Below are 15,108 nucleotides of genomic sequence, written 5' to 3' on the forward strand. Positions count from 1 at the left end.
GAGCTTAAATGGACTCCAGAAGATGGTAGAGGACAGGAAGACCTGGAGGAACGTTGTCCATAGGGTCGTGATGGGTCGGACACGACTTCGCAGCTAACAACAAGGCTAAGAAACTTTTTTTTGCACACTAAAGAATTGCTTGGAGTGGAAAGAAACAGAGTTTGCATTACCTGCGTGATATGCCTTGGCTTTTACTCCCCTATTGCTTAGCTGAATAGACACTTGCTCACAAGCATCTCTCATCCTGCAGTAGATAATTCCACAGCCAGGATACCCCTGCACAGAAGAAAAGAGAAGGAAGCTAACATTAGCATCATACGGAAATGCAACAATAAACACTTAAGCTACAGATATGGGGTACTAAGAGAAGTTTTCATAGGCTTGGCTTAGGGTTAACACTTGACATATTTTATACAGATGCCAACATATGACTTTAAATGTTCATTTTCTCATGAACCTTTTGATTTTCCTTCTTCCAAATAGAAGCAGAACTTATACAAAAGTCTGAACAGTATCAGGTACAATGAACAGTCAAGCCCAAAAAGACTACCGGTGGACAATATTTATGTTCTCTGACTCCAGCCATCAATGTAGATCAGAGGTGGATAACTATGGTCCCTTGATTATTTGTGGACTTCCAACTCCCAGCAATTCTGGGAGTCAAAGTCCAGAAGTCATAAAAGGGCCATAGTTCCCCACTCCTCATTATAAAAGGTCAATTCTCAGTTCTCTCTATGGCAATATTCTTTCCTCTCTATTACCTCACATAAACCATTCTTCCCTCTTTCGTTCTTATGTCGACTTTAATAGAAAGTTTGGCAACCTTCAGTGATGCCAAATGTGACCGAAGGCATTTCTAGAAATACCTAAGATTTCTAAACTACAGATTTAAAGATTCATTCAGTGACCATTCAAAGTTATAACAAGACTAAATAAATGGTATTTATCCTTAGTCCTTGAAGACAACCACTGCATACAAATACTTGCAGTCTGAACTACAGATCTATAAATTTACACATATGCAGAGAAACTGAGAGTTGTAACTTCAAAAGGGTTTTTTTAGATGTTTATTTATTTCAAAGATTTATTTGGCTGCCCAACTTGTAAAACACAACTTTTTTAAATTTAGTATTTTTTTTAGTATATATATTATTACTTATATCCTGCTTTTCCTCTGGGAGCTCAAGATAACATACATAGCATCTTTTTCTCTGATGTCTTCTGTGGGGCATACTGGGTTAAGAAACAGTGAGTGGCCCTAGAATGTCTACGACTGATCCTGGATACGAACCTGGGATCAACAGCGTAACCCCAATGCCTCACTGACTCTTAAAAAATAACCATAGCTTTTTTTAAAAAAAAAATCAATAGACTGTACAACCTGTGTCATCTTATGGGAAAAAGAATAAATTAATATTATATTTATCTTATTTCCCATGTGGTGACACAAGTTATATTTACAATAAGCTAGGATTCTACAAAACATGTAAATTTATGTAATCTTATATTTCTATATAATATTTACATAACCTGCATTGTACTGTCCCTTTTGCTCTGATCTGACTCTGTTAAACTGATCAAGAATTCAAACGTGCTGTTGAAAAATTCATACTTGCTAAATTAAATCTGAAGAATTTGGATTCTTTCTTTTGAAGCTTTTGGATACATACGGTATCACCTATGTACTTATTTATTTATATCCCTCCTTTATTCATGCATATTTATAAGTAATATTGCAAGAGTGGGATTATGGTTCTCCATATGCTGTGAAATAAACTCTTCCAATAGCTTAAGTTAATGTGGGCAATGCTGAGGGCTGTTGAGATTTAGCACTGAATAAAATTCAGAGGATCACAGCTTCCTTTCCTGGACACAGAGGTAATCCTCGACTTACAACCACAACTGAGTCCAAAATTTCTGTTGCTAAGTGAGACAGTTGCTAGGTAAATTTTGCAAAATGTGTTAAGTGAATCACTACAGTTGATAAGTTAGGAACCCAGTTGTGGAGTGAATCTGGCTTCCCCATTGACTTTGTTTGCCAGAAGGTCGCAAAAGGGGATCACATGCCCCCCCCGGGACACAGCAACGGTCATAAGTATGAACCAGTTGCCAAACATCTGAATTTTGATCACATGATCACGGGGATGCTACAAAGGTTGTATGAAAAATGGTCATAAGTCACTTTTTTCAGTGCCGCTGTAACTTTGAACCATTACTAAATGAACTATCGATGACTAAAAAGGTAAAGGTAAAGGTTCCCCCGCACATGCGTGCTAGTCGTTTCCGACTCTAGGGGCCGGTGCTCATCTCCGTTTCATAGCCGAAGAGCCAGCGCTTGTCCGAGGACGTCTCCGTGGTCATGTGGCCGGCATGACTAGACGCCAAAGGCGCACGGAACGCTGTTACCTTCCCACCGTAGTGGTCCCTATTTTTCTACTTGCATTTTTACATGCTTTCGAACTGCTAGGTGGGCAGAAGCTGGGACGAGTAACAGGCGCTCACTCTGCTACGCGGCACTCGGGATTCGACCCGCCAAACTGCCGACCTTCCGATCGACAAGCTCAGCGTCCTAACCCACTGAGCCACCGCGTCCCTTTATCGATGACTACCTGTAAATAATTATTATTTCTGTAATACTACTCTATTATTTGTTTTTTTGGGGGGGAAAGCCACTTCAATGGAATTATCCTATGCATGTCTACTCAGAAATAATTCCTAAGCATACTTTTGAATGAACTACCGTATTTTCCGGCGTATAAGACGACTGGGCGTATAAGACGACCCCTGACTTTTGAGAAGATTTTCAAGATTTTTCGTCTTATACGCCAGAAAATACTTACATGCCAGTTGCCAAGTGTCCGACACAAGCCCGATTCAGATTCAGCCCCATCTGATGCAAATGGTGCAAAGCCACGCGCTCTTCCAGGCCAGACTCTGCAAACAGCATGCCAGAAGCCACAACCACCGCGGGAACTCTGAGTCCCCACCTTTCGGCAGCCTGCATGGCCAAGCGTGATTCGGCTTTGAGATAGCATTTGCAGACGGAGCAGCCGCCGCGTCTGGAGCCAAGCCCCGCCCAGGAGACGGTTGGCCAGGCGGGCCCGGAAGACGCGCTAGAGAGCCGGGCTTGGGGCGGCCATGCCGAGGCCGGCTGGCGAGGGCCACTGCATGGTCTGCGGGCAAGAGGGGCGCCAAGTACCGCTGTTCCGCACTCCGTGACCAGGCAAGCGATTCTTCCGGTCGGTGCGGGTCAGGCGGTGCCTTGGCAGGAGCAAAGGTGCTCCCCTCCTACTGTTGAGCAGCGCACCTCTGGGGACCGCCTGCCCCTCCTCTTTTTGGGGACCTGACAGCCAGCATTGGAAGCGCCAGCATGGCCAGTCATACAGAAAGCAACGGCGGCGGCTGCAGTAGCCGCCCCAGGAGCTGACGAGAGTTTGCCCTCCATCACCCGTTCGCCATCGGCCGCTTAACCACGGGTCGCCATCGCCTACCTCCATTCACCCAGCGATCCCGCCGTCCAGCAGAAAAGAGAAAAGATCAGAGAGGTGAATAGTATTTTCCGGCGTATAAGACGACTGGTGTATAAGACGACCCCCAACTTTTGAGATTTTCATGGGTTAAAAAGTCGTCTTATACGCCGGAAAATACGGTATATACTTTTGAACCTACTAAATATTGGTATAATCCATGAAGCTACATGTATATTTCCCCAACTAAGCTCCTAATTTTTATCTGGAAAAATTATCTAATAGATGCATATGATGTCTCATGTATGTTCCGTCAGGGAGTTCATCTCTCTAAACAAGTAGCAAAGGAAATATGATTCAATCCAAATTTTGTCTTATCATATTAGCTGCACATGGTTACCTAAGACCAATAAACCACAAATAACCTTTTTTTTTTTTTTAAAAAAGAGAGATTTCACTCACCCCTAATTCATTTTGCCGTCCAAGAGACTTCAGACAGAAATCCTTCAGATTTTCATAGGGATCTGCTAAAAGGTCTTTATACTGCACATCATAGAATAGATTGGGCCTGAAGCAAGGCGTCCTAAAAGTAGCCACAGGCTGCTTTAGCTTCAGCAGGGCTATAATATCTTCCTGAACTTGCTTCGTAGCTGTGGCTGTCAGGGCCAGGCATGGTATATTGGGCATGCGACAACGCAGGGAGCCAAGATGCAGATAGTCTGGCCTGAAGTCATGCCCCCACTGGGAAACGCAGTGAGCTTCATCAACCACCAGGTAAGAAATAAGCTTTTGAGACATTAGACGCTCCAAGGAGGGCCGAAAAGAAGCAGAAGCTGCCATCTCTGGAGTGATGTACAGCAGCTTTATCTTAGGGTGGTCGCTTGTCAAGTCAGCAAGGATGGCTTTTCTCTCCTGAGCGGACATCTTGGAATTAAAAGAGCTCACTCTGACTTTGAGAGAGAGCAAATGATCTACTTGATCCTACGAGAAAAGAGAAAGGTAGCTTTACAGAAAGAATCTGACCAGCAAACTGCTGCAATATGAAGACATTTATGATCATCTAACTATATTTAGAATTTTCAAACCCATTTACTACTATACATGAGATTTTTTTTTTAATTTTAGCTCCTTAAGAGTATTCTTTAAATTAAAATGGTTGAAATTACATACAATATTTGATTTGCCTCTATTTAATTAAACAAACTGATTAAAGATGACAATGAGTATCATCCAACATGGTACCAAAGATTAGAAATAATGAATTCCTTGAATATTTGTTAACATGAAACCTCTAAACACCTCAAAAGTTTGATACAAAAAGATAACTCAGAACAATTACGTATATAATCTCACTATAGTAATACCTGAAGGCCAAAGAATAATGCTAATTCCAGAACTTCCAATTACTTTCACTTATGAGACTGAATTATACAATAACCTGTAGTTATTGATCTGAATTAAGCTAACAAGCTCTTTGGAAAAGGCAGATTTTAAAACATCTTTTCTATTTAAAGCATATTTCTTCTTTCACATAATTGTAGAAATTACCTGAATAAGTGAAATTAATGGCGAAATCACTATGGTAATGCCTGTTGCCAAAACTGCTGGAAGCTGATAACACAGGGATTTCCCTGCTCCTGTTGGCATACATATAAATGCATCCTTGTCCCCTGCAAAAGCAACAACAAAATGTTCAAAGTTCTTTTTTTATTACAAGTGTCTCCAGATTCTGTTTTGAAGACCAGAACAATTTTTCCCCAGGCTATGCATAAGATATCAAATCTTACATATATCCATAAAAGCACAACAGTACTGAGGCAATACCCTGTAGTAAAACATATTAAAGCTAGGTGTACTATGAAAATGATTTAGAAGAAATGCTTTAGATCAGTGTGAGCTTGACTTTCTGCTATTTACTGAAAGAATCCATTTTTTCCCCCAGGCTGAGTTCAGAAAAAAGGTACCACAGGTTAAGTTTAATGAGTAGATGGATTCTGGTATTATATACCCAGATATTATTTAAATGGGGCTCTAAATTGGCCATCAAGAGGCCACAAAGCTCCGTAGCAATGAATATGTCTTAAATCATTGATGTTGCTGAAATGTGTCCATGAGTTTCACTCTAACATGGAATCAGTGGTGGGATTCAACTATGTGAACAACTGGTTCTCTCTGTGGATGCTGCTTCCGGAAGTCCATTCTGGGCCTGGGCAACAAAAATTAGCTACCAGTTCTGCCGAAGTGGTGCGAACTGGCTGAATCGCACCACTGCCCACAGCTTTGATGTCTAAGGCAGGACTACAGCTCACAATCTCCTGGTTTCTAGGCCAGCATTTAACCAAATTGGCTCTCCTGCCTGATTTCTTTCTGGGAATGTTTAGTCCAGGCAGAAACGACACTGCAACCGTCATAAATATGAACCAGCTGTCAAGCATCCAAATATAAATCGATCAGGCATGCTGCAATGGTTGTAAGTGTGAAAAATAGTCATGTCACTTTTTTCAGTACCATTGTAACTTCAAATGGTCATTAAGTGAACTGTTGTAAGTTGAGGACTACCTGTTCTGATCCAAAAAATGAATTGTTTCACCTTAATCCAACAAGCCAACATTAGTCCTGTGCTATTGGCTGGGAAACCCAGCATCTCTGGTTCTCCCAGCGTATCTGGAATTAAACCAAATAGAAATCCAGTCCCATCCGTCACCCAGAAAAGGAACAGCTGCAAAGAGCTTGTTCTCCTCACCATGACCCTCTGCTCCATCTTCCATTTGCCCTGCAGCTGCAACACCAAAAGAGCAAGCTGTGCCAAAAATCTGAGAGCTGATAGTGTGCATGCATGCAGGGCTTTTTGAACAATGAGTTCTTTTCTTGTAAAAGTAATTTATTATATGCAGATGTCATAGTTCCAGTTAAATTTAAATAATTTCATAGGCATCCCATGCAGTGGTGGGATTCAGCCAGTTCGCACAGTTGGACAGAAATGGTAGCTAATTTTTTGTTGCCCAGGCCCAGAATGGACTTCCGGAAGCAGCATCCACAGAGAGAACCGGTTGTTGCAACCTTCTGACAAGCAAAGAACGCGGGGAATCCAGATTTACTTAACAACTGTGTTACTAATTTAACTTCAATGTTTCACTTAACAAATGTGGCAAGAAAAGATGTAAAATGGGGCAAAAAGTACTTACAATTTTTTCTCTTAACAACATAAATTTTGGGCTCGATGTGGCCATAGGTTGAGGATTACCTGTACAGTTCTATTTGATTTATTAGATTTGATTTCCATTCTAGGTGACCAAATCTGACTCCAATCCATAGCTATTCAGTTTGGATGTATTGGGAAATTACTGTTAAATGAAAACTTTTAGCATAGATTGTAGTAAATCACATCTCAGTTTACAAAGCTTAAGTCAGCATCATCCAAATTTATGTAAAATCAGCCAAGCATTCTCTAAATCATACATATCAAATTGCTGGCCCGCAGACTGGATCTGTGACATCAAAACTGTGCCCACCCCATTGCTGGCAATGGGGAAAAAGTTGCAATACATCGCGCGACCTCACATGACCTCATGAGTTTGACATGCCTGCTCTAAATGTATTAGGTTTGTAATACATTTACATGACTTCTCAGCTAGCATAATCTTTGGAAGTGACAATTCATTTCCTTGGAAAACAGTCTGTTTAATGGAGTTTATTCCCAGATAAATCAATTTTACTATGGATTTGGCCAACATCAATTACTCATTTTAAGAGATAGTCTAGGAAAATCTCCAATTGTAATAAATGAAATAATGAACCTAAAAGACTTTTATGTATTTTATGTATTTTCAGCAGTAGAAAAAAGTCTTTTATAATATTCACAGCTTTTTCACTGTATGTTTTTCTCTTATTGTTACAGGGAATAGAATGTTATACTTGCCATATTTTGGGAAGCTGGGAATCTTTGAATGACATGTTAAAAATATTTTATACGATCATAAAAAGTTCTTGCAGTTTACCTTTTACCACAGTCATAGTTGCACTTCCTTGCAATGAAGTCTTGAAAGAGTTAAATCCAAAAACCTTTGTCAGAGTTTGCAGAACTCTATCTTCCAATCTTGAGGAAGAACTGCTACTCATCTTAAAAGCCAATACTAGGAATAATTCAAAATAGAGGTAAAGAGGGGACCTTCATGCAATTATTTTCTTTTCTTGCAAATCATCACCTGTATAGGCATAACAGATTTATTTCAATAATACTATCTTCTGTATGGTTTTTACACAACCATCACCATTCTCCGATTTAGTAAAATACAAGAGTTCTTGCTATTCATTATCCAATAGAAGAAGCAAAGCTGTAAGTACATTAGATTATAATCCAGAGACTAAAAGAACCTAGGCACAAGAAATTGAACTATTTTCTTGCTTTTTCGGAATGCAGATTACTATTTTATACCTACTACTTCTTTTATTGCCTTGCAGCTCCCTGCGTCCCAACCTTCGTTTCCTTCACGTGGAGCTCAATGCCATTCGATTTTCCAAGCAACAGGAAATTAGGTGTGTTTCAGGACGTTTTTCTTATTCCCAGTTTAGGCGATAATTTTGGGACAAATCAGTGGTGTTCATGCAAGTACTAAGCCAACTCTGCTTAGCTTTTTTAGGTTAGCCTTCAGAAAACGCTCCACAAAACGCATCTTTTAATTTCGCACGATATAATATTTCACCTTCGGAAAAGATGGGCTTTGGAGAACAAATTGCTCTTTAACCGACACCTAACTCCGAGACCAATTTAAATTTCCTGACTTTCTTATTATCACTTTTCTTAAAATTACTTTCTGACGCAGATCTGTCAGAGAAAATCTCTAGCAGGTTTAAGAAGTACGACGAAACGTTCAGATCCTCGTCCGGAGAAAAGAGATTAAAAATCGGCGGGATACAAATAATCTCCAGGTAAAGCCATTCCAACCTTTTCCATCTGAGGAAAGCCGAAACCGAAACTCGAGACCGCGGCCCCGCGGGGCAACATTTTAGTGCACCCACAAACTATGAAACTTTCTTCCTTCTCAGCTCTCTGAAACTATATTCTTGAGCCATAGGCCTCATAGTGCAGGCGCAGCCGCTGCCAGAATCCCGGTTAATTCAGACGGCTTCAGGTTCCGGCAGCATCAGGGACTTCGGCATCGCTTCAGCGCGAGTTGATGACGTAAGAGGCCGTTGAAGAGCCTGGACTTTGAGGGGAAAAGGCTCTTCGTTTCGTCTGTTTCCAGCGAGACCCAGCAGTTACACGAATTCCTCCACTTTGAGCGAAGAGATGCCTTGGGAAAATTAGTCCGCAGCTATCGCGGTCCCGAAAAGAACGAAGGTAGTTCCGGCGAGCGCTTCGCTGACGCCATTTACTTGCGCCGGAAGAGAATTCAACTGAGTTCGAAAAGGAAGATGGCGGCGGCGGCGAAAAAAAGCGTTCTATCTTCCTTGGCGGTTTATGCGGAAGATTCCGAGCCCGAGTCTGATAGCGAGGCCGGCGGCGCCGGGAGCGATCGAGGAGGAGGGACGGGTGAGGCCTTGGGGGGGTGGGGCGGTTTGGTTGGGTTTAATAAGACGCCATGCCTCGTTTCTTCTTTGGAACCTGATCGGGATAACTCCCAATCTGCTTGCTGGGTGTGCTGATGCATTGTACGGTTGGTTGGCTTTGGCTTAGAGTTGTGTTCAGGGAAGATATGTTAAATGGCCTTGTTGAAGCTTTCTCCTCCCTCCAGCCTCCGTTTCCTGGAAGTGTTTGTAGCCCCTGTATTCTTGGCTGATGGGTGTTGTGGGCAGATGGTTATGGGAAAAGGTGCCTTTCTGAAAATATGAAGCGCCTTTTTACTTGGCTACGCTGTTAATTAACTTTAACCCAATAGTTATTTAAAGTGACTGCTTTCTTCATCCTCTTCAGTGTGAGTTCTACCATACCGTACTAGTTAGATAAAATATCAGACATTTGACTTGGTGTGTTTTGTATATACAATGGTGCTTAAAAGACCTAAAAGGTGATCTGTTCTCCCCATCAATCCTAAACCTGGATAAAGAGAACCCAATTAAACATGTGAGTCAAAACATTATATTCAATTATTTATTGGGGGAAAAGGATCCAGAACTGCATACCTGTGTGTAGCAAGTGTGAATCTTTGCTTTCAATAACTGATGTCTCACACATCCCACACACATACCTTGGGGCAGCAATAATTGCAACTAAAGGTTTCTGGTAACCACTGATCAGTCCTGCATATTGGCTTGGAGGAATTTTAGGCCATTCCTTCTTATGGGGGAGCTTCAATTCAGGGAAGTTGGTGGGCTTATTCCCATGAATTGTCCTTCTACAACATGATGATGATAACTTTATTGTCACTTTGAATGTACACCAATCGGCATACATCAAAATGAAATTTTGTTGCATACAGCTCTCAAAGGGTCACCACCTTCGATATATACTCCTTGTTCGGGCCCGCTGAAATTTCACATTGTCCATTTTAGTCTCTAGGGAGTGAACAATGGCAAACAGGACAGATGGAATTATTATATTAATAATTAATATAATTATATTAATCATTATTAATTATATTAATTATTAATAATAAACATATTAACTTTCTTTTACTTTAAGTGTTCTTTGGTCATACAAATTGTGCATTTTGGATCATTGCCTTGTTGCATGACCCATTTCTTTTGAGTTTCTATTCACAGATTAATACGTTGATATTTTCCTGTAGAATTTGCTAGCACGGTTCAGAATTCATAGTTCCATCAATGATGGCAAGCTGTCTTGGCCCAAAAGATGATACTACCACCACCACATTTCACATATGGGATAAAGTTCTTATGCTGAAATGCCGTGTTTTCCTTTCACCAAACCTAATGTTTTTCATTGAAGTCAGAAATTTCTATTTTGGTCTCATCTATGCACAGAATATTCTTCCAGTTGCCTTCTGGTTTATCTGCATGGTCTTTCTCAAATGGTAGATGGACAACAATTTTCTTTGTTTGGAGAGTAATAGCTTTCTCCTTGCAACCCTGCCAGGTACACCATTGTTCAGTGTTTTCCTGATGATGGTTTCACAAACACTGACATTCACCAATGCAAAAAAAGGCCTTTAGTTCCTTTTACTCTGTTACTCTGGGCTTCTTTGAGACTTCTTGAAGTATTACACACCTTGCCTTTTGTATGGTCATGGTTGGTCAACCACTCCTGGTGAGGGTAACAGTGTTGTTGAATTATCCCTATTTGCACACAGTTTGCCTGAGAATGAATTGATAAAATCCAAACTCTTTGGAAATAGTTTTGTAACATTTTCAAGCCTGGTAAGAATCAACAGGAGATGCTCAAAAAAATCTTTGTTTGAACCATAACACACTTTCCTATTGCAAAGATCAGACTGAAAGGGAATACTCGGAATTCTATTCTTTAAATAAGGCAAACCATCTACACTCACACCTGATTATCCTCCCATTGATTGAAACCCCTGACTCTAATTTCCCCCTTCAAATGAATTGATAATCCTAGAGGGTCATTTACTTTAGCCACTGTACAAGTCTGTAGCTTTCCTCAGTAAATAAATGAATTACAATGTTTGGAGTCATTTGTTTAATTGGGTTCTCTTTAGCTTTATCTATATGGAGAACAGACTATGTTTTAGGTTATATTTTTGCAGGAAAATTGTATATTTAAACAAGTTCACGCACCTTTAAGTGCCATGGTATGTGCAAAACATTGTAAGACTAATGCTTAGTATTTTATTGGACAGTTAACAAGAAAGAACTTATGGTAGAGGGGCTGAAGAAAAGTTATTTAAGTAAAAGATCATATTTCTTGTTTAGCAGGGTTGTTTATTTTAGCAGGTGTATTTATATATGTGATTTGTACAACAGTATCAATCTTCTGCCGGATTGCAAAATGACTATTAACCATTTTCTTCCTTCGTTGGATGGCCTAGAAGAAAAAGGTGGCTTGGTGTCAGAAAGCTATGGAGAAGACGACTTCAGTAAAATGGAAGGAGAAGAGGATGGTTATGATGAAGACGATGACGAAAACAGCAGACAGTCAGTAGGTATTTTGTTATATAGCAATCAAACCTGGATTGCAGGTTTCACTAGAGCAATATAGGAATGTTAACGTTTTGTGCCTTCTTTGTTTCTTTTGTTTAGATATATTGTTTTCGAAGTTATCACAGAATTGCTAGAGGAATGCTTAAATAAAATGGAAAAGCCTGTTATTCCTAACTTCCTTCAGTGGCAATGCCTTTTTGTTTGCAAGATCAAATCTTAATGTAAACATAAAATGATCCATTTTATAGTTGATGTACACTTGACATTTTTATATTCTAGAAGTAAATTTCTATATTCTAAAATCTAAAAGTAAAAAAAATACATAAATTGATAAAAAAATACCTATAACATGATTTTACGATAGTAGCCAATACATTGTTATTTCTTCTACCCCCATGCATTGCTTGAGCTGATTATTCCTGCAAAGCTTTTAAAATGTAGCTTCTCTACTCTGTTCCATTTTTTTTACTTTAGGTAATATTCCCTTCTTTGGCCAGGATGTTAGATGAGCTCATTCTGTGAACATTTGATTAGTCTGAGATGTGGTTTGTTTTTTTAAACTCTTTGGATGGGTTTGGTGTATTCTTGCTTTTAATCTAAAAGAGTTGCAGTTGTGAGTTAGGCAGCTCTATAAATTGATTAATTAAAAGTAGTCTTCAAATAGTATTTTAAAATTGCCAGAGTTTCAAATGATAATTTTTTACCAAGATACTGTGGCATTTTCCAAACATGTTTTCCTCTTTTAATTGATTATCCTTTCAACTGGGGTTGTAAATGAGAATTCCTACATATTTTTCTAGTTTGAAGGAGGCAACATTTTTCTATAACTTTTCTTACGTGTATATTCAGTTTTGCATTATCTCCAAATACCTATAATTTAGATATATAAGTAATTTTTATAAATAAGTGGCCTGAAAATACTTTTGATTCCTTCTTAAAATGAAATTTAATATGCCATGCATGGATGACCTCTTGAGAAGAGGTCTACTCTAATCTGAGTAGTAGGATAAGTATATTGCTCATATACTTTGACCAGCTACTTAATTTTTATTTCAAGAAGCATCCTTCCATGTGAATAAATCCCAAAGATATTTAAAGCGGGGGAAATCCATTTTTCAAAAAAAAAATAACTTGCTTTATAGCTGATAACATCCAATATTCAGGATAATGCTATTGCATGAATACCTCAGAATAAGTTCATAAATGGAGCACAGTTCATCTAAGTGATTGTATATCTCTGCACTGATTGGCAAAACCTACAAGTGCTATCAAAAGCATCTGTAGATGGTCTATTTGAACATCACAATACAAAGATTTGAAAATCACAATGCAAATCCCACTTGTCTGCATATATCAGTACACTTGCTCAAAATCAGCAATGCCACACCCTGTCTACCATCCTGCTTATTTTGATATCCCCTCATGCAGATGGTTATTACTGTATACTATTGTCTTAATTAAGATACATCCAGGACACCTGCTCAGGATTACTGCCATTTCTCTTAGATCAGATGGTAGCAATAAAAGGGAGAACAGTGTATTAATAATATAATATTGGTACCTCATCCCAAAATTCTACCACATATGTTCCCAATATTGATGTTTCATGCAGCTATAAATTAAAATTTAAATTATGACATAATGCTATTTATCTTTGTAAATTCTTTTAAGCTTAACTTTAAATAATGGTATCCATAATTTCAGTCTTTATATTGAAGAAAGCATATTTACAATTTTTATAATTTCTTCATAACGGTGGCAAAAGAATTAGGTGATCTTTTTTATTGTGGGCATTCCTATATCTGTGATAATTCAGTATTTAATCTCATGTTGAGTTTGAAATAAGTACCTAAAGTAGAATCTAGGTGGGAAACCTGGATAACAACTTCAGTTTCAGAAAGATACAGTGAATGTGATAATAAATGTGGAGGCTGTAACCTATTGTTGAACTCCAAACTAGATGCATTACGGAATTTCAGGGCCATTCTTTAGCAATGAAAAACCTGGGGCGTGCTATTGATTGATAATACAGTGCTATGGTAGTAGTTATATGCTAGTCTTTGGTCCATTCGTTCCATTGTATGCAAGAAAACCATCAAGCTCAGAAGGCACCACATTCCATTTTATCCAACATTTTCAATTGTTTTCTTACAAATGCATATTATATCATCTTGAAACTTTGTTTTGGAGGCTCTAGAATCAGAGATTCTATATGTTATTAAGTGGGAACATGGCTAGTTGTCCTCATGTTTGCCTAATGTGACCTGCTTTATTTATTAGAATAAAATTAGCAAAAAAAAATTCTCAACTGATAAAATGTATCCTATCTGCTGACTTTTAATGCCTTTTTAAAAAAAAGAAATCCAGCATTGTGTGGGTTCTTAGAATCTACCTTGACTTCTTAGAAGTAAACTTAACTTATTTATACCTTCTTTTCCTTGAATGGCTATTTAACAGGGTTTGAGAAAGAAGCTGAGAGAGCAACCTAGCTGAATTAAAAAGCAAAATTAGGCTATTTAGTGCAAGTCCCTTGCCAAATATGCAAGAACTTGCTGACAATTTAAAGCTTAATTCTGTACATTCTTTGTCTTATAGGAAGATGACGATTCAGAGACTGAAAAACCTGAGGCTGATGATCTGAAGGTATTTAGAAGAGTATTGGGATGGGATGGGATGGGAATACACTGCAAAGCGTAATAGTGTGATTTAGTTAGTCATCTGTATCTTCTATTCTTGACAAGCTAACTTGTTTGGGGAATGGGAGATGGCTCCTGAGATGGATACAAAAGTCAGGAGGACTCAGAAGAGCACCTTTTCACACAGATTGTTATTAAAAGATGTAAGATTTTGTGAACTACAGCTCAGTTCATCAGATGCAACTATGGTTAGTCAAAAAAAAAGTGCTACCAGACTTCTAACTTTGATCCTACCATAGACTCATGACACTTCTCCTTCCACAAAGTACATATGAGTAACTAAGTTAATCTTCCGTATCAGAGATTGGCTAATTATTAGGAAATGGAATATTATGCCTTGTATGGACTCTTAACACTAATGGTCAGAAACAGTGCAGATGTCTGAAAAGGAGTTGTATGTGTTTCAGGGGATTGCATTAAGAATCAAGTTTCCAAATTTTCATCTTTCGTGTGATTGGTGACGTTCATGCAGTGCTTGAGATTAATTTGGGGTTGTTAAAAATAAGACCGCATATGTATTCCTCAATTTACGATAACAGAACTTCAATCAATAAAAGTGACGCATGACCACATCGCACCAGCAATCTGCAGTCCCAGTTGCCGTTGTTAACTAAGTCCCACGGTCATTGGGTGAGATGACTTCCCACTGGGCTTCCCATAACCGAAGTTAGTGGGGAAACTGGTAGGAAATTACAAGTACCAGGCCTACAGGAAGGTGGGGAAAGAAACAAAGGGGTGATAGGGAGGATTGGAGAGGGATATGTTCAATGGCGGAGTTGTGAGAGAGAGCCCGGGAGACTGCAAGAGAGGTACCCCATAGCGCAACAGCTGTGTGAGAGTTGTTGTGCAGGTTGGGGAAGGTGCAAGGAGTGTGTGAGAGGTGC

The 15,108-nt window shown here is 39.2% G+C and overlaps 2 protein-coding genes across 6 annotated transcripts in view; one reads left to right on the top strand and one right to left on the bottom strand.

Annotated features, from left to right (window-relative positions):
• The window catches only part of RECQL5 (RecQ like helicase 5), an 86,199-nt gene extending 77,596 nt beyond the window's left edge, over positions 1–8,603 (bottom strand). For 4 of the 5 annotated variants that reach the window (XR_014025524.1, XM_081320684.1, XM_081320682.1 and 1 more), the window contains exons 1-4: positions 7,466–7,813; positions 5,016–5,137; positions 3,930–4,448; positions 171–276 (exon numbers count right to left, since the gene is read on the bottom strand). Coding sequence is in view for 4 of the 5 variants with exons in the window: in XM_081320684.1 (XP_081176810.1) it covers positions 171–276; positions 3,930–4,448; positions 5,016–5,137; positions 7,466–7,586 (868 nt within the window). In the remaining variant the exon portion in view is untranslated. Of the gene's footprint in view, positions 1–170; positions 277–3,929; positions 4,449–5,015; positions 5,138–7,465; positions 7,814–8,412 lie in introns of those variants that run through there. The other variant, XM_081320683.1, reaches the window with a different exon arrangement.
• The window catches only part of SAP30BP (SAP30 binding protein), a 41,658-nt gene continuing 34,615 nt past the window's right edge, over positions 8,066–15,108 (top strand). Inside the window, exons 1-3 of the mRNA XM_081320686.1 lie at positions 8,066–9,000; positions 11,417–11,526; positions 14,124–14,171. Of these exons, the coding sequence (XP_081176812.1) occupies positions 8,883–9,000; positions 11,417–11,526; positions 14,124–14,171 (276 nt within the window). The 5' untranslated portion in view covers positions 8,066–8,882. The remainder of the gene's footprint in view (positions 9,001–11,416; positions 11,527–14,123; positions 14,172–15,108) is intronic.

Source organism: Vipera berus (genome assembly GCF_964194415.1).
Source record: "Vipera berus genome assembly, chromosome: 2".
NCBI lineage: Eukaryota > Metazoa > Chordata > Lepidosauria > Squamata > Viperidae > Vipera > Vipera berus.